General features: G+C 40.6%; 1 protein-coding gene across 4 annotated transcripts in view; it reads right to left on the bottom strand.

The window, feature by feature from the left end:
• LOC126398424 (kinesin-like protein KIF13B) overlaps positions 1 to 17,840 on the bottom strand; it is a 72,022-nt gene extending 54,182 nt beyond the window's left edge. For 2 of the 4 annotated variants that reach the window (XM_050057754.1, XM_050057755.1), the window contains exons 1-7: positions 17,631 to 17,810; positions 17,425 to 17,510; positions 17,080 to 17,162; positions 15,966 to 16,059; positions 3,743 to 3,755; positions 2,226 to 2,286; positions 1,586 to 1,678 (exon numbers count right to left, since the gene is read on the bottom strand). In XM_050057754.1, coding sequence (XP_049913711.1) covers positions 1,586 to 1,678; positions 2,226 to 2,286; positions 3,743 to 3,755; positions 15,966 to 16,059; positions 17,080 to 17,149 — 331 coding nt within the window. In that variant the 5' untranslated portion in view covers positions 17,150 to 17,162; positions 17,425 to 17,510; positions 17,631 to 17,810. Of the gene's footprint in view, positions 1 to 1,585; positions 1,679 to 2,225; positions 2,287 to 3,742; positions 3,756 to 15,965; positions 16,060 to 17,079; positions 17,163 to 17,424; positions 17,511 to 17,630 lie in introns of all 4 variants that reach the window. The other 2 variants (XM_050057753.1, XM_050057756.1) reach the window with 2 other exon arrangements.
• Positions 17,841 to 18,168: the final 328 nt, after the last annotated feature.

Genomic DNA, 18,168 nt, shown 5'->3' with positions numbered 1-18,168 from the left:
ACAACACTTCTTAAGCCTTTATGCAAATTCAATACAGATGAGTTAACACTCCAGGATGAGATGGAAAAATACGTGTCTGACAGGCAGAGGTTCTGATGAGTTAGCACTGCAAAGTGAGACACCCTCAAATAAAGAGCTAATTAAACAGCTTGTTGAGACAGTCTGAAAATGTGATGACATTCACATTTACAGTCTCCAAGTGGATGGCAGTGTGGTCTGTTAAGGAGCAAAGGTGATTCAAACCGAAGTCAGAAAATGTTCTCAGAAGTTCCCAAAGTTAATGGACTTAAAGATACAGATGTTGTCAGAGATAGACAGGAAATATTCATGCTGTATTGTGTATTTTGCTAGAGAAGGCCTTACCCTAACTGGAAATGACTTACATCTTGAATAAGGCACCTGGAAAGGTCAACATACCTTGTCAACCTTATCAGTGTAACTGCCTTAAATAACGCAATAGAGGTCCTGCTTGGTTCTAAAGCTTGTGGATTAATAGACCTTACTCAAAGCATTTTGACTTGTCATAGCAGGAAAAGCACAAGTGTTAAAGGAATATGTGAATTAGTGAAGAAAACTTTTTTCTCTTGTACGCCTCCACAGTAAACGAAGAATCCATACAGGAGAAAATTCCAGATGAATTTAAGTAAAAGGGGACTGTGTGTAACGGCAGCAAAACTATATCAAGACATCTGTTCAATATACTCTCACACAACTTGCAAAGTATACCAATACAGTCTCGTTTATCCAGTCATATGCTCAGTATGGCCCTTTCCACCAGAAATCTGAACTGAAAGTGAAACTTACCTATGCTCTCTTCAAAGATAGACTGTATTAACAAAAACAATAATTTTACCTCGCTGAGTACAAAAGCTGCTGGTCAGTGGCTGCTGTTAGTTCGGATGCAAGTCACACAATAACACAAGGTAACTAACTGATTAAAGCAGCCATAAACCAGGAGATACTGTGTTCAGGGAGGTAAAATTACTGTTTTTGTCAATGGAGTCTGACTTAGAAGAGAGCATAGGTAAGTTTTGCTTTCATTTCAGTTCCCTGTCAGAATGGTCTGTCTGTTTGGGAAGTACTGAGCATGTGACTGGATAAATGAGACTTGGATTATGCTGCACAAATTGTGTGAGAGTCTATAAACATATATTTTAAAATCTACATTTTTTATTGATGGTGAGAACATGCCCTGAGTGGTTACATTTCAGCCTGCTTCGCCACTACCAGCTGAAGCGGTCTACCTTAATACTGACCAAATTTGAAAAATGTTGTTGTAATTAGCCACTTAGACAAAACATGGGAAAATAGTGTCCAGGTTTAAAAATACCAAAGTTGCATTTAACTGCTAATGCAAAAGCTCATTACCTAAACCTTTGTCTTGATAAATTAAGCCAAATGTCTTTTTCCACAGAAGTAATTCCTTTAGTTTAGCAGCAGTAATGCCAGGCGATCCAATTTGCCTTTTTCCCCCAAACAAGTTACCATGAATAAAACTCAACATATCTTCTATAACAGGACCATTATCAATATTACCAAGGACCCATAAGTGTGATGTTTGAATGTTTGCATGTTTAAATGTTACCTGTCTGTCCGTAAGCAAAGATGCAGGCATTGTAGCCCATGAAGGCGTTGTCCAGCAGACTCTCCCCAAGGCATTGGAACACTACATCCTGACCTGCACAAACATCACACAACATACTTCAACTTTTCACAGTGCAGACTGCAACATAAACTAAACTTTCTTTTTACAAGATAACTTTAGGAACAAAGCAAAGCTGAGGAGATCCTAAAGGGAAACAAAAATACAGAGACACTTTCTTCATACAGACATGACTTAGAGTTCTCTCTCGTTCTACACAAGACAAGACTTACAGCCCAGAATAGACATGGTTGGCATTTTGTTCAGATTCAATACATCTGACACTGCTGAATTATTAATACCCTTCACATAGTTAAGAAACCCCCTGGCAATGGTTTTGTTCTATCCCTTTACAACATATAGGACCACAGAATACATCTAGAGGTAAACAATGTGTAACTCTTCATCTGAACCCCCTCAACAGTCCCTTTCTTCAACTCTATAAATAGTTCAGAATGTCAGGAAACATTCTGTCAGGAGCTAAGTTTGAGAAATGAGTCATCGAGCAGTGAAGTTACACACAAGCTAAAAACGGGACCAAAATAGAGTTCAAAACAAAGAGACAATGTGGGAATATACCAACCTGCAAACTTGTCTTTTTGAGATTCATCCATTGACCAGAAGCAGTGGTCATAAGCAAAAACCTGATGAGAACACACAAAATACAAGAGGGTGGATTTTAATTAAAAACAACTAATTTTAAGCATTCAATCAACAAATGTTTGCAATGGAAATATAGTCACAGACTGAATCTCTGCAATGCAAATTACATTGTATTACTTTAATATTAAATACAGTGGATACTTCTTATAATGATCGAGTCTGACCCAGTTAAAATGATCACTAAGAGCATTATTTCAAAATTTCTCATGCAGATTACCATCTAAGTGGTATGTGCATATTTATTACATGAATATAAAGTAATGAAACCAACAGCTTTGCTACAAAAAGCTCATTCAAGGGTGACCAAGCATTATCAACCCACATGATGAGGGCGGCTTAAGACTACACAAGGTAGCCTGAGGAAGACCATGTTTTGCCGCTTCATCTCATTTCTGGCAAGTTTTGAGGAGACTATGTTACTCATGAGAGAAAATGACTCTTTTTACTGTCTTTAACTTCAATGTGTGTGCAGCACCAGCCTCAGGTAGCCAGCTGGAAGCATACAGGTTACTGCAAGGAAAAGTATCATAAGAGTAAAGTAAAACTAGCGTTACCACCTCACGGTTGTATGCCTCCTCGAACCACTCAAGTTGCAGCTACAGTTTATGCCCATGTCTCTGAAATCATGGATGCATCACACACATCTTACCCCATAAGATGCACATAAGATCTACACAATAAGCACAGTTTCAAGGTGGGCACCCAAGATGAGTGTCACCAACTCAGTATCTGACCAAATGTCTCCCCTTCTGTTCCTGAGATATGACGTTGACTAATGGCCAGAAAAGTGTTTTTGCAAAACATTATGATGTCACAGTGAAGCTGATCTTTGACATTTGGATATAAAATTCATCAAATTATCCTGTTAGACATTTGTGTAAAACTGTGTCCTAAGTAGTGTATGACTTTTTGAGTTATGGCTAGAACATGTTTCATGAGGTCACACTGACTTTGACTTTTGAACCTTTGCAGTAAATCTAATCATTTCTTTCTTAAGTCCAAGTGGACGTTTGTGCCAAATTTGAAATAATTCCTTTAAGGTGTTCAAGATATCTCGTTCATGAGAATGCGACAGCCCAAGTCAAAGTGACCTTGACCTAAACATATGACCATCAAAATTTAATCAGTTCATCGCTGAGTCCAAGTGGATATTTGTGCCAAATTTGAAGAAATTCCCTCATGGCCCTCTTAAGATATTCAGTTCACAAGAATGGGCTGGACAGATGGACGAACCATATCCATATGTTGTTGGGTATAGAAATGAATACTGTAAGCAAACTATTTGATTATTTTAAGCAAATTATAGAAACAGCAATTATACAGGAATAACGCTGTCCCAATATATTTGATGCATGTAAGTGGTTGATCACTTAAACTGTGATCACTATAAGTAGTTTCCACTGTAAAATCTAATTCAGAGTTAAACTGAGTACTCACCTTGGCCTGATTCCTGAGAGCAACAGAGAGAAGAAATAAAGATATCAGTTAATTATTGGTGTTTAAGTACATGAATATGTCACCCAACCTCAAAACTGCTTTAAATCTTACTGTCAGTCTAACACAGACCTGTGGATTTACACACCAGAGACAAGAACATGTGCAAATATTATTATTCATATTGGCAACACCATCAACACTAACAACATTTCTTCATCTGAAATGATGGTCCTTAGGAAGAACTTTGTAAGATTCAAAGCAAAGCAGAGTCCTGCTGCCCCCGTAGCACTGTAGCTGTTAAAGCTAGAGTCCGCATTACTTCTTCTTTTTTCCCACCAACATTTTCCCAGACAGTCTGGGGAGTCCTGGCCCATTTACCCTTTGCTCACAAGACTGCTTCTCTAACCTGTAAGTGAGTGGTTCCCAACCTTTAGGTCACAAGCTAATTTTAGCTGGTTGTTAGATGTCTCGGGGATTAGCAGAAAAAAAACATTTACAAATGTATTATAATGTCTACTTTTCAGAGTCATAACTACTTTGTTTTTGTTTTTCTTGTGAAATACTTACTGTTGCCCGCCTCAAAGCATCATCTTGTAATTCATTAAATGACTCAAAGTAAGAGGAGAAAAACTGGTTGAACTGTTTAGCACTCTGTCACGAGAGTTATGAGTAGGCATCACTATTCATAGATCATGAATTAAGAAAAAAAAAAAAAAAACTAGAATTACCGCCCTGCGGTTGTGAGCCTCCGAGCACTAGTCGAGTTTCTCTTGCAGTTTACATCCATGTCTGTGAAAACATGGATGCTTCACACCCATTGTCCCCCTGACAGCACAGAACATCTATACAATCAGTACAGTTTCAACATTAGTCAACAATTCAGTATCTGACCAAATGTCTCCCCTTCTGTTTCTGAGATATGACATTGACTAATGGCCAGAAAAGTGTTATTTCAGAACATTATGATGTCACAGTGAAGCTGACCTTTGACCTTTTGGATACAAAATGTCATCATTTCATTATTTTATCCTATTAGACATTTGGGGGGTTTTTAAGGTTTTTTTGTTTTTTTTTGGCTTTTTGTCTTAATTGGATAGGACAGTCTAAACGTGAAGAGGGGAGGGAGAGAGGGGATGACACGCAGCAAAGGGCCACAGGCTGGAATCGAGCCAGTGGCCGCTGCAGCAAGGACACTGTCTTTGTATATTGGACACCTGCTCTACCCACTAGAGCCACCAGTCACCCTCCTACATATCTCATAATTAAAGTATGAATTCTTGTGTTATAAACAAAAACATATTTTGTGAGGTCACAATGACTTTGACCTGCGACCACAAGGTTGAAGTCTATTCTTCATGTTGTGTTCACAACAAACGCAATGCAAATTTGAACACTAGAATATATTGTGGTGACTTGCTTCATACACGCAAATAACTCACATCATACGGGTGTGAAATCGCAGAATCCATGAATACATTTTCCACCGGTACGTCTTCTGCATCATACGTCCTACGTCATACAAAGGATCTCAGTGCTGATTGGTTATTGCTGCACGCATTGGTCGCTGACGTTCCGATTTTCCAGATCTATTGAATAAGCATATACAGCAAAATCACACTGCTCACTTAATGCTCGCCACTTGATTTGCGTTTTCCACATCATTCGCATCATGACTTTGCATTCATCACGCTGCCCAGCAGGAATTTTCATCTAATCATGTCTTTACGTTGCCTTTACATGTAATTCACTTGCTCCCGGTGTTAAACACATCATCAGTCCAAGAGGATGTTATTGTCAAATTTAAAGAAATTACGTTAAGGTGTTTTTGACATGCCATGTTCACGAGAATGAGACCGATGCAAGGTCACATTGACTTTGACCTTTGACCACTGAAATCCAATCAGTTCATTGTTCAGTCCAAGTGAAAAGTTTGTACCAAATATAAAGATATTCCTTCAAAGTATTCTTGAGAAATCACGTTCACAAGAATAAGACAGATGAGGTCACATAGACTTGACTTTTGAACACCAAAATCTAATCAATCCATCGTAGAGTCCAAGTAAACATTTGTGCCAAATTTGAAGAAATTTCCAGGCGTTCTTAAGATATCGTGTTCACATGAATGGGACGGACGGACGGACGTATGGAGAGACGGACAACCTGAAAACATAATGCCTCTGGCCACGGCTATTGCCAGCGCGTAGGCATAAAAAAACAGAAAAATAAAGTTTACATCAGGCCAGCAAATGCACAGAAAAATTAGCTCTTAGCTGCATGGATGCATTACCTAATAGTCCAACTATGATCCTAACTACTGTATGTCTCCCTGGACAAGTTCTAACTCATTCTATAATTAAAATGAATAGTATATCAACACAGTCACCTGCTGTGATTTAACAGATACTTGACGTTCACTAACTGTGGCACTTCATAAAAGTAGAGCAAGCAACACTACAGTGCAGGAGGAGCAGTGCTAGCAAATACTGGAGATCTGACACAACCCCAGGTCAAAGTCAGTGGAGTAAAAAGGGAGAGTTTAAAGAATAAAAGGTAAAAGGTGTTGTAATCGTAGAGAAGCTTGAAAATCTGTTAAGGTGACTAATCCTCTTTGGCTTATTGTGAATGAAGGAGAGAACGTGACACACCACTATTAACATTAGAGCCTTCCAGTGTCCCTGAGACACAGGCCAAGCCTAGATCTCTGCAATCTTACCAGATTGCACACTTAAAACACACTAGACTGCATTTTTAGTTCATCCCAGCACAGCCAACAATAGTATCCCATGCATCAGTCAGCAAAACATCACCACATTCCAACAAGCAAATGTCAAATTTAATTATCAAAGATGTTCTATGTTTCAATGCAGCTTCATGGTGTCCTCCATCAGCAAAGCGACATTAATGAAACCAGCACTAGTCATGTGTCAGTTAAAAATAGGATCTGTTGTACTTGTAAGTGGTGTTAAAAGCAGCTATAATTAATATTTCCATATTAACGACAGATCACGTGACTACCTGTATGTAGAAAAGGTCCCTCCTGGTGATGAACCCATAGAGAATTATCACCCAGCTCTGCAGTTCCCCTGAACCCTACAGAGTGGTTTAGTCTCTTTAAGCTCATTGTTTTGGTTTTCCGGCCCACATCTTTTCTGTTTTGGTTCACTTACAACACTGTTATTATTGTTCTTATTGGCCGAACCAGGCAGCTGTTTGTAACAACAAAAAAAGATACAACTCTGACCCCCCCTCTATATATAACTGGTTTAAAATAGTTTCTGAAATCTTTGAAATGGAAAAACTAACTTTAAATTTGAGACTGGATAGGACAGCATTTGAAAGAAAGTGGGGAAAATGGATTAATTATCTGAATAAAAATTAGAAAAGGAAAAAAACAAACAAAAAAACCCCTATGATCACAATCCTCACACAGTCTTTATAATGATCTATTTGCTAATGCATTGCAATCTCATTGTCACGTAGTGTTATCTTGTGCTAACGAAGTTTCGTTTTTTTCCCCCTTGCCTATACCTGTATAAATATCTGCATAAGTATTTTCCATATATGTAGATAGGTGGAATGAGATGATCCCCTATTTCTCATGCATTATTTTTTATATATATAGTATTAAAAAAAATACAACTGTCCAGCACCATATGACACTATAGCAGACAGACAAAACTTAGCAACTAGTTAAGTTTCTTTGTGAACATAGTGAAGCATTTAGCCGCTATGAGCTCAATAGTTTCTACATGAAGTTGGTTGAAACCAACAAAAGAGAAAAAAAATAGAGTGAAAATTGAAATTTCTTTCAACAGGAGACCAGAAACCAAGCAGCAACCTCCAGGAGGAAAAATTAAGTCAACACACAAGTGCCAAAAACTACAGTGTCTCTAATGGCCACTTGAGGCTGACTCCAAGACCGAGTCAATCCTTACAGACCTCCATGTGAAAATGACCAGCTCTGCTTACAGCAGATATAAACATGTTTACAGCCTGGTACAAAAACTTATTTTGGTCTCTATAGCTAATTTCCCCATCTATGTGCAGCGTGGCGCATCATGTAACGTCAAGTAGTGCCGCCCCTAGCACACACCGGACGTGTCACACTGCAGCGCGTTAACACAGATGACCACACAAAGTTCTTCCTACTTCTGTACCTCTTTCACCTCTACGTTATCTTAAAATCATATGTGGAAAGGCCCTTGATTTCTCACCCGAAGAGCCATTATCCAGAGCTATAATTCGCCAGCAATGTCTTTTTGGCCATTGATTTCATAATGACAGGACTGTGCCTCGTTTAGCTCAGGATATTTTTCAACCTCAACAACAAATCTCTCGTCATCCAGTCTTTGTCACACGAGACACAGCAACAGCAACAGAGGTGTGTTTATGCATCCATGGTGAGGAGAGGAGTCGAGCTACCAGAGGAGCAGAGAAGAAGAGCTGCTACGGGAGCTGGTATGTACAAGCAGAGAGCAGGTGGGGAAAAAATGCATGAAATTCAGGGGGTGACGAGGCTGGAAATAGGATAGTGGCATAGATCGCTGTGGGACGACACTTTCAGCAGTGCTGATGCACGTCTAGCCACCAGTGTGGGGCTGTACATTGAGAGAAATAGGGCATATATTTGACACACGGCATTCGCCACTGGGGTGCTTTAGCCTTCAGAGTGACAGGGTATCGTCCGTTTACAAGTTGCTACATGGCAACATTGTTGGTTAGGTAACGTAATCATGAATCAACCCCAGATTAACAGAGTTTAAGCATAGCCATAGCTGTCACTATAACAGTGTGTTTTTAGTTTGTGAGAGTTCATCATAAAGTTTTGGCGGTCTAAAAAAGTCTTGTTCAGCATTTGGTTGAACTTAAAAGATTCAGAAAAGAGTCGTAAAAAATAACCATAGCTGTAAATGCAATGTGATAACCAAGCTAGCAGCTGGCATTACAGTAAGGTCTATCCTTTGATCCAAATATGGTCAGTTCTGGCTAAAAGAAACCAAGATGGCGGCAGCCCAAATGCCAAACTCGGGGCTTCAAAACCGAAGTCCACAAACCAAAAGGTGATCTCATGCTGGGTACATCTGTTATTTCATACAGTCTATGTCAGAAACAAATTGAATGATAATGTTGATCTCTGTGTCAGCTGGATGTGTAAATAGGCAACTATATTTGCAAGTTTGCAATATAAACCTAAAAAGGTAGTAAAAAGCAATGTTGTGTTTACAGCTTGTTTCCACTGCCCCCAAGTGGCCCAAAAAAAACTTATATCATCCTTAAGTCTGCATTTAGCTCTTTACTTCTTTTCTGCTCATTAAATTAATTGTTTTTCTGCAAGCTGTGCTCTGGCAAATTGCTTGCAGAGGCTGTCAAGCATTCAGGGTGATGCTAGTTCAGTCTGCAACAGTCCTCACTCCTCACAGACTGCTGAGCAAGGACATCTAACCACTACATAGTATTTTAAAACTGCCTCAGAGAGATGAGCTGAAAGCTGGCTAAACTAAAGTAAAGACAAATATTGCACTGCAAAAGGATTAAGGATTACAAAGTTCTTTAATCCATGTTTCTACAAGATGAAAATGTATTTGCGGTGGATGCCCAGTGAGCAATGTTAGGGATGCAAACTGCGTTTTCAAACTTATTTCCCCACAACCATTTAACAGGATGAAATGCTAACTACAAAAAAAATCTTTTTGGCAAATCTATTAAAGTTGGCTACCCCAAATGTGAAAACGTGAGAAACACTAATTGTCAATCTTCGGGGATTACCATACATAATTCAAAACACACAGCCTTCACTCAGGCAGAAATATCAATTTTGGGGTTTAAAAAAAAAGGTTGCAAATTTAGTCATGGCCAAACAGGGGGGTGGTGGGGGGTTGTAATGAAACAAGGCCTCCCTATGTGAGACTTGGCTGGTCCATGAAAGAGCAACATTAAGTCCTGTCCTCTCCTGGGCTGGCAAGGACATTCCTGAGATAACTGGCAGAGCCTCACAGCTCCAAGGAGTCACTAAAGGAGAGGGAGGAGGACGGTGGGTCAGCAAGTCTATGACCAACAACATACAGGCCTACACAACTAGACTATTACACATTTAAGCGCTTTGATAACACACAGCCCTTCTGGGTAGATTCTGCATTACAGATTCTGTACTCAGACGTTCCCAAGGATAAATAATAAGCAAACATTTGTGATGTCATAAACAGATAAAAAACCTCTTCAAAGTGGGGCTCTTATCAAAGCCAAGTTCAGATAAGAAAGGCTCACAATTTCTCTTTCATTTTCTAAACATTATTCTGCAGGGGCTGATAAATATCCCAACAACAATTCAAGGTCTGTTTACAGCATGTGCAGTAAAATGGGATCCATGAAACTATTGTTTTACACGCCTGCTGACTATTGGTGGGCTCCAAATTTATGAAAGCAAGCCCGAGGCTTTATTAATCTCTACCATCTTGAGGGTCTGACAGCTCCTGCTGTATTCCTGGTTGCAGCTACCAAGGGTACCGTAACATATTAACAGCCCCTGAGGCTCATGCAGCAATTCAGTTAAACCTGTCAGGCAGTGAGCTGACTAAGCACAAACCTTGTGGAATTGGCTGGTGACTGACTCCCCCAGCAAACAAAGCTTTTCTGTAACACATATTATGCTCATAATAGAATACAGTCTGCTGGGAAACTAATCAAGAGTGCCTTAATGCAGAAATTGGTGCTTTCCAGTTGAAAATACTTCCTCACTGGCTGCTCAAAATCTGTTTACCTCTTCCTCTTGTGCTTCTCTGTGACCCTCAGGCTGCTCTGGGATCATAGAAGTCTGTGTTGCACTGAGCCTGTAAAACCTGTTCACATTGAGCCCCAAAGGGGAAGCATACCGCAGCTGAAGCATGTCAGGGCAGAACAGACACAAACAGATACATACACACACAAAAATTCATAGCATAACTAGGAAATAAGAAACTCTCTCCCCTACTTACAAAGACAAAGATTCCTATTCTGTCTTGCTGGACAGGGTTGCCCTCAGGCATATTTACTGAACAATGTAACCTGAGAGTGGGACAAAACCTCCAGGGAGCATCTACTTGCACTGCTCTGACTCACTGCCTGGCTGACTGAGTAGAGGAGAGAACAGGACTGGGCTGCTTTGTCAATCGCAAACACTGGAGAGGTACACACATGACCAGTGGCCAAGCGGCAGCCTCTGAGGCTGAAAATTGAAGGCAATGAAGTCATGCCAAAAACTGCAGTTCCTCTAATGGCCACTTGAGGCTGGTTCCAAAAGTGAGTCAATCCCCATAGACCCCCATGTTAAAATGTCCAACCATACAGCAGAAATAAACTTGTTTAGGCCTGGTACAAAAAACATGTTTGGTCTGTAGAGCTAATTTCAACATTCATGACAACTGTATGGGGGGTGAATTTTTACATAACTCCCCTGTTTAAATGTTAAAAGGCTTAAAGTTACACAAAATTAAGGGGCCGTACACATGCCGCATCTTTAACCTCGTGGAAAACATGAGGTTGAGCGCTGGCACTTCTCTTGTGCCTGCTCTGTGCCAACTTTGAAGGGCATGGAGTTAGGTTGAGTCTGAAGTTACTAAGTAGCCATAACCAGCACTGAGTCATAGCCTGCTTACCAGAAATCCTGAGTGCAGAGCTGATCTTCCTCCAGGCATTGTTTTGTAAGTGTGTATTGGGGGCCATATGCATGCCTCATTTTTTGCACCCTCTAATCCATAGTTTTTAAAGTAGATGCAAGGCAGGTGCGCTCAAACGCCAGAGTGGCGCTGTTGCGACACACACACATTCCTGAGTGCCTATTTTTCAGGGCTCAACGGCTGTGCCCTGAGATAGACTGACTTTTGTAACGCAGCAGCGCACATCACGTCATGTGATGAGGGACAACCAATCACAGCTGACTGACATCTTTCTCTTCTTCTGTAAATATCAGTCTGTGATAAATATGGAGATGTTGATCATTTTAGTGCAGGGCTGTCCAGAGATTTACATCTGTCCCTGACAATCGGTCTACACACAAACAGCGCCTGGGAGAGGATCAGCTCTGCACTCAGGATTTCAGGTCACTAGGCTATGATATCGTACTTATTAAGGTTGCTTAGCAACCTCAGACACAGCCTGCCTCTGCACTCTTGAAAATTGGCACAGAAACTTGAAGTTTGTTTATCTCAGAGCGCAGCCATCATATCCTAATAAACAATTACCTTTAGTGACAGCTACACATATACTTTGCGAATCCAGGGTTACGTCATGGTTAAGTTACCAAATAGTACCTACTTGTCACTCAAAGCAGCTACGACTTTAGGGGCCATACACATGCTGCATTTTTTGTGCCCTGAAATTAACTGCTTTCAGTGTAAAAGCATGGCAGGTGCTCGAGAACGCGTGTGCGCCGCAATGGCGCTGCTCTGGCGTTTGAGCGCACCTGCCATGCTTTTACACTGAAAGCAATAAATTTGAGGGCGCAAATAACATGGTATGTGTACGGTCCCTTAGGTTGTAGCTGCTTTGAGCGAAGCAACAATGACAATGTCGGTTTGGTAACTTAACCATGACGTAACCCTGGATTTGCAAAGTATCAGTGTAGCCGTAGCTGTCACTATTTCAGTGTTTTCAGTTCATGAAAGGTAATTATTACATTTTGGTTGCCTAAAAATGTTCAGTATTTGGTTGAACTAAAAGACTCCCTGAGGAGTCGGACATTCAGATTTGAACGGTAAGTACATTTTGTTTGAATGTTTTTTTTAAGCCATTCCATTTAAGTTTGCATGTTCTCCCTGTGTTAGCGTGGGTTTTCTCCGGGTACTCCGGCTTCCTCCCACAGTCCAAAGACATGCAGGTTGGGGATAGGTTAACTTGTGACTCTAAATTCTCCGTAGGTGTGAATGTGAGTGTGAATGGTTGTCTGTCTCTATGTGTCAGCCCTGTGATAGTCTGGCGCCCTGTCCAGGGTGTACCCTGCCTCTCGTCCAATGTCAGCTGGAATAGGCTCCAGCCCCCCCGCGACCCTCAAGAGGATGAAGCGGTTATGAAAATGGATGGATGGATGGTTTTAAGCCTGTTTTTTGATGGCAAAAAATAGCATTAGCATTATCTCTATTTACTATGGCTGTAAATGGACGCGTTTCTCAACGGGGGTGGTACTGCCCCTCCGGAATATTTGTGAAAGGGTGGTGTTGCAGCTCTCCTTGCTCCGTGAACTGCTCCTCTGATGAAGAGCAGTGCACGACCACTGCCCTAAACTTTGTCTTACCCATAGAGTCCCGAAGGGGGCCCTGTGTTTGTCAGACAGTCTGGATGGGATATTAAAGCACAGAGTGATAACATAATATACAACAGATTAAGGGTCAGGACTTTTTTTCCTCACAATATAACGACTTTATTCTGGACTTATCAGAGAACACAGATAAGTGGGATACATTTTGAATGTGCAGAAAGCTTTGAACATGAGCAGAAATCTTGTTTAAACACAAGCTAAAGTCCAAGGGTTTAAAACTGAATTAAAATGAATTAATTTATCATTGATGAGGAAAGGCCCCACATGAACATTTAAATAAGTTACCTTCCCAAACAAAAGACACAAATAAGGACTGATGAGATAATCGTGCCTACATGTGTGCTGACTCAGCAGAGAAAACAATAAGTGAGAATACATATTTGAAAGCAGTACAGAATGTCTGAGAGCCTTAATGCACTCTATTCCATTATATTTTGAATTACTACTTGGTGTTTTCCTTTACATAAAAAAAAGACATTTCCATTAGAATTGCATTAAAATCCACCAGAACGCAGGAAAAGAAGTGTTTGACACTCAAAAGTTTCCTGGGGGAGGGCCCCCAGACCTCCCCACTTCATATGTATAGCCAACATATCATTCTGCTTTGCTTCCAGTAGCCTCAGACTTTTACCTTGGTAGACTGCTCTCCATATTTCTTTGCAACAGTTCATAGGAATGCTTCTTTTTTTGGCATCAGTGCAAAATTACCACTCTCTGATTGGCTGCTGTTTGTGATCAATAATGACACCTAATTAAAGTTTAAATGTCATATTTCTAGCCACTGCATTTGTTTACCACTCATAAATAGAATTTTTTATTCACATGGCTTTTTTGCTCTCTGAGAAACAAATAAAAATGTTTTTACAAATGTCAGCTAGTGACAGCTAAAATGCTTAACTCCTTGCTTCAAAATAGGAGTCCACAAATGGGTGACAACACAGTGACTACATCCAGTCTATGCCAGTGGCACATTTTCAACTAAACACAATCAATGCACATTTTGCAGCCACAACATCCATCATTTTGTTACTATTCTAATGCATTATACTGATGTGAGTTCTGATATTATATATCAAGCTAAATACAAATGTTTACACTGACTGGATGTATAAATTGTAACTTAAATTCTGAGTCTTAAATCCTGACAGTGACTGCTCTTTTGTTGTTATTCCTTTAAATCATGGCTTGTCTACCTGAGCAGGACTGAGCTGGAACAGATACGCCCTTTGTAAAGAGAGCAACGATGCAGGAAGGACACAGAGGGAGGAGGAAGAATGGAAAGGAGCAATAGAAGGAGGATGGGCGGGGTGAGGGTTGGAGCAGAGCTTCTTCCAAGCAACTGGGTGCTAACTAGACAGGCTGGTTAGAGTCTCTTCTGCCTGCAATCCTACACTGTAATCAATGTATGAAGGTGGGATTCACCTTACCAAAAACAAAATGTAACCCTTACCCTAACCCTAACCTCAACCGCCTCTCTTTTAACCTAACACTTTATAGCTTGCTACATGCTAACTTAGCATTTTTCTTCAGGGTTTCTGCTTCCAGACCAAGGGGCAAAGGGAGCTGATCATGAACTGACATGTAGGTATGGTGGGCGAGTCATGTAGTTGGTGGACAGGTCATGTAGCTGCTCCAACCACAGTTATATCGACTTAAAATTTATGTAACTTTTCAAGAACTCTGTCTGTCTCTGTCCAAGCAGTACTCACACACCATTCCAAATTAGTCCATACAGAGTTTGAAAGAGACACTGAATAAGTAACACATATAAAAAAGAAGTAACCACTATAACATTTTGAAGGGCCTCCATGTTGCTTTCTACTGTTTACTAACACTGTTTTCCAGTGTGTTTGTGTCCAATATGACACACCAGTAAAAAAAGAAAAAAAAGAAAATGGCCTCATACACTGCTCTGGTCTACTGGCAAAATGGAAAAGGAGTCTATTGCTTATGTTTTGTGGGTTTTCTTGCATTTCAAAAACCCCATGTACGTACTACTTTTGGTGGAAAAAAACGAAACCAGTTTGCTTAACTTTCAAGACAAAACAAAGACCCTGACTGGCACTCTTTTGTCAAACTTCAAATAAATGAATTAAAGACAGCGTCCAGCAGAAACCTCCAATTCTATGTTCACCTGTCAGTCCCAAGCCAAGTGCGGAGTGAAGACCAACAAAACCTGAGTCAAGTCCCAAGTAAAGACCAACAAGTCCTGAGTCAAGTCCCAAGTGAAGACCAAGTCTCAAGTAAAATCCCAAGTCAAGACCAACAAGTCCTGAGTCATGTCCCAAGTAAAGACCAACAAGTCCTGAGTCAAGTCCCAAGTAAAGACCTAGTCTCAAATAAAATCTCAAGTTAATATTAACAAGTCCTGAAAAGACCAGCAAGTCCTGAGTCAGGTCCAGAGTAAAGACCAAGTCTCAAGTAAAATTCCAAGTCAAGACCAACTATTCCTGAATCAAGTCCAGAGTAAAGACCAAGTCCCAAGTAAAATCCCAAGTCAAGAGACCAACATGTACAGAGTCAAGTACCAGGCAAAGACCAAGTTCTAAATCAAGTGCCCAGCCAAGACCAACAAGCCATTGTCTTAAGACATTAACAAGTGATTATGTGCCCCTCACCAGAATTAGGTTTTCTTAATTTTGACTGAGTCTGATATGAGTCCTAGTCATGCGACTCAAGACCAAACTTCTGGCATAATCTTTGAAAAATGTCTCATGAGTAAGAGGTAAAGCAAACCAAAATGTGGCACCCCTGGTGACTCATTGTGGGTAGCCCAGGACCAAAAAAAGATTAGCACCTGCTACAGCGGGAAAAAATAAATAAATTTAAAAAAGTAAACTACAAAATGACCCAGCTTTCTTATTATTATTCTTATTCTTATTTTGCATTAAGCTGATGGTACGTGTGTGACTAGCGTGTGAAACTGCAGCTTACCGAGGGTCTCCTTTGTTCACGCTGGCAACAGCCGGATGTAGAATTGTCTGGTTCCCCTCCATCTCCACCACACATTTTGTCTTTAGGTCTTTTTCTGGATTGAAACAGAAGTCACTGAGTAAATGAATGTTGTTGTTTTTTTTGTTTTTTGTTTTTTAAAAACATGAATAATGTGCTTTTCCCTGCAGTTGGCACCAGACTGTTGTAAGGTTAACTGGTCTAATGTAGTAATTTCTGGACCTACAAAAACAACTGTGAAATGTAGAGTGGACCAAGTTGTTTTGGCAAAAAGGCTCTCCCATTATTTTAATGTACTATTTGAACAGTTTAAAGAGCATGTACTGTATGCACTGGTCATCATAACTTTACTTGGTAGTCACTGACACAACTGTCATCACAGAATAACAGGTGGCATACACTGTGTGTGTGCCAGCTCCTCGTGATCGGAACACAAACAGCACAACATGGAGAGGCAGGAAATTGTTTTATTGATGGTGATTCATCCAGGACTTGCCTGTGCAAACATTACAACCGCTTCACTACTCTCTGAGCAGACTATAAGGAAAAGCAGGGTCACAGCTACTCTTCCTCATTCCTAACTCTTGTACAAGGTTTTAAAGGCGGGGACAGTGCTGGAACTTCCTGTCGGAGCAGGAATTAGGGCAAGTGTGTTGTTAGGTTTTCCACTGTTATGCTTAATTAGGCACATTTGTCGTTTTAAAAACCTTTTGAAAACCTTACTGGAAAGGCGATATCTTCCAGTCCTCCTCAGCATTAAACATGACACTGTATGCATTATAGTCCCTTCCATATTTTTCCATTTCTACTCCCACAGCACCCGAGCCAAAACTTTGTCAGAGAGGGGTAGACAATACCTTTTCAGAGCCTGACCGGGAGAAACATTCTGTAAAAGACAGAAATTAAGCTGCTATTGTTTGTCTAAAACTACAAATTAACCCTGGCTGTACAAACTGACAGAGCCCCTTTGGAGCTGGGCAGAGTTGTTCAAAAATGCCTTTGTTTGACCCTTGAAAAACAGGCTAATAGCGGCTGCATGGTCCAACTCATAACTGCTAAATGTATCACAAGGTTCTCTGACATTTAATATACTCACCTCTCCTGTTCATAGGTCGCACACGAACAGCGACCTTTACATTGGAGTCATTGAGGCTGTTATCATCCATTATGCCACCTGACCTGTGCCAAAGGAATGAATGGACACCTGTGAAACCAGTACACTTTGCATGTTCTTGAAACAAAATCTTACATTCGTTTTACACCTGAACACAGCTTCAGTGCGTGAGATACAAATATCTATAAATAAACGCAGTAAGCTACTAACTCCTGCTTATTTTAACACTATTTATACTTCAACCTAACTCCAAGCAGCTTGTAAAAACCTCCACGAAGACAAAACAAGCTAAAGTACGACGTATATTGTCAAAAGAAGCGAACTAACCGTGTGGAAGAGTGCGCAGTTGTTTCTCTGTCGGACTCCCACAGGCACCTCTAAGGAACGTTAAACACAGCAGCTAGCCTGGGACGCTAACGAGAGAACATACAAAGAGGGGTCAAAGCAAATGTTTTCATAATGACCGCTGATAAATGCAAGTGACCCCAGTACAGTGTATTGTAAACTCTGGTTTCTATTTGTAAGTCACTTACGACAGTACACAGTTCATTCCCTCGGCTGTTCCACCTGTTGCATTTCCTGAAACTTCCCTCAGAGACCAGTCAAGCCATGTCAGCTCGCAGCTAAAGGGATTTGCTGTGAGATTTAGGGAGCCTTCAGTCGCGCTCTGCAGCTCTGCACACACTTGCAAGGTTGGTTTAAGAGGGAATTCAGCGCCACGGTGTGGATCCGCATGCATTACAAGTCTGCGCTTTTCGTTCAAGGAGATTTGTCCCGGAGGTGTTAAGGGACCGTTCGTTACTTGTGAGCGGGGAGAGGCTGGTGGAAATGTTTTTTATTTTGGCTTAGGGGAGGGGCATACAAATTTAAATGGTTGTATTTTATATTGATCTTACCATAGATTTTCAAAAAAAACATGCAAAGGAAAGCAGAAATTATCTCTGGATTTTGACATTTCGGAAGAACACTGTCAACCTGAAAAAAAAAAAAAAAACCAACCACGTCTGAGGTTAAACTAGTGGTTTGTCATCAAAATCACTTTAATGTACGTCTCATTTAAAATCTGGGGCA

The sequence above is a fragment of the Epinephelus moara genome, chromosome 12 (assembly GCF_006386435.1).
Source record: "Epinephelus moara isolate mb chromosome 12, YSFRI_EMoa_1.0, whole genome shotgun sequence".
NCBI classification, from domain to species: domain Eukaryota; kingdom Metazoa; phylum Chordata; class Actinopteri; order Perciformes; family Serranidae; genus Epinephelus; species Epinephelus moara.
Note: the sequence above shows the minus strand (reverse complement) of the source record. Positions and strands in the feature narration are given on the sequence as shown.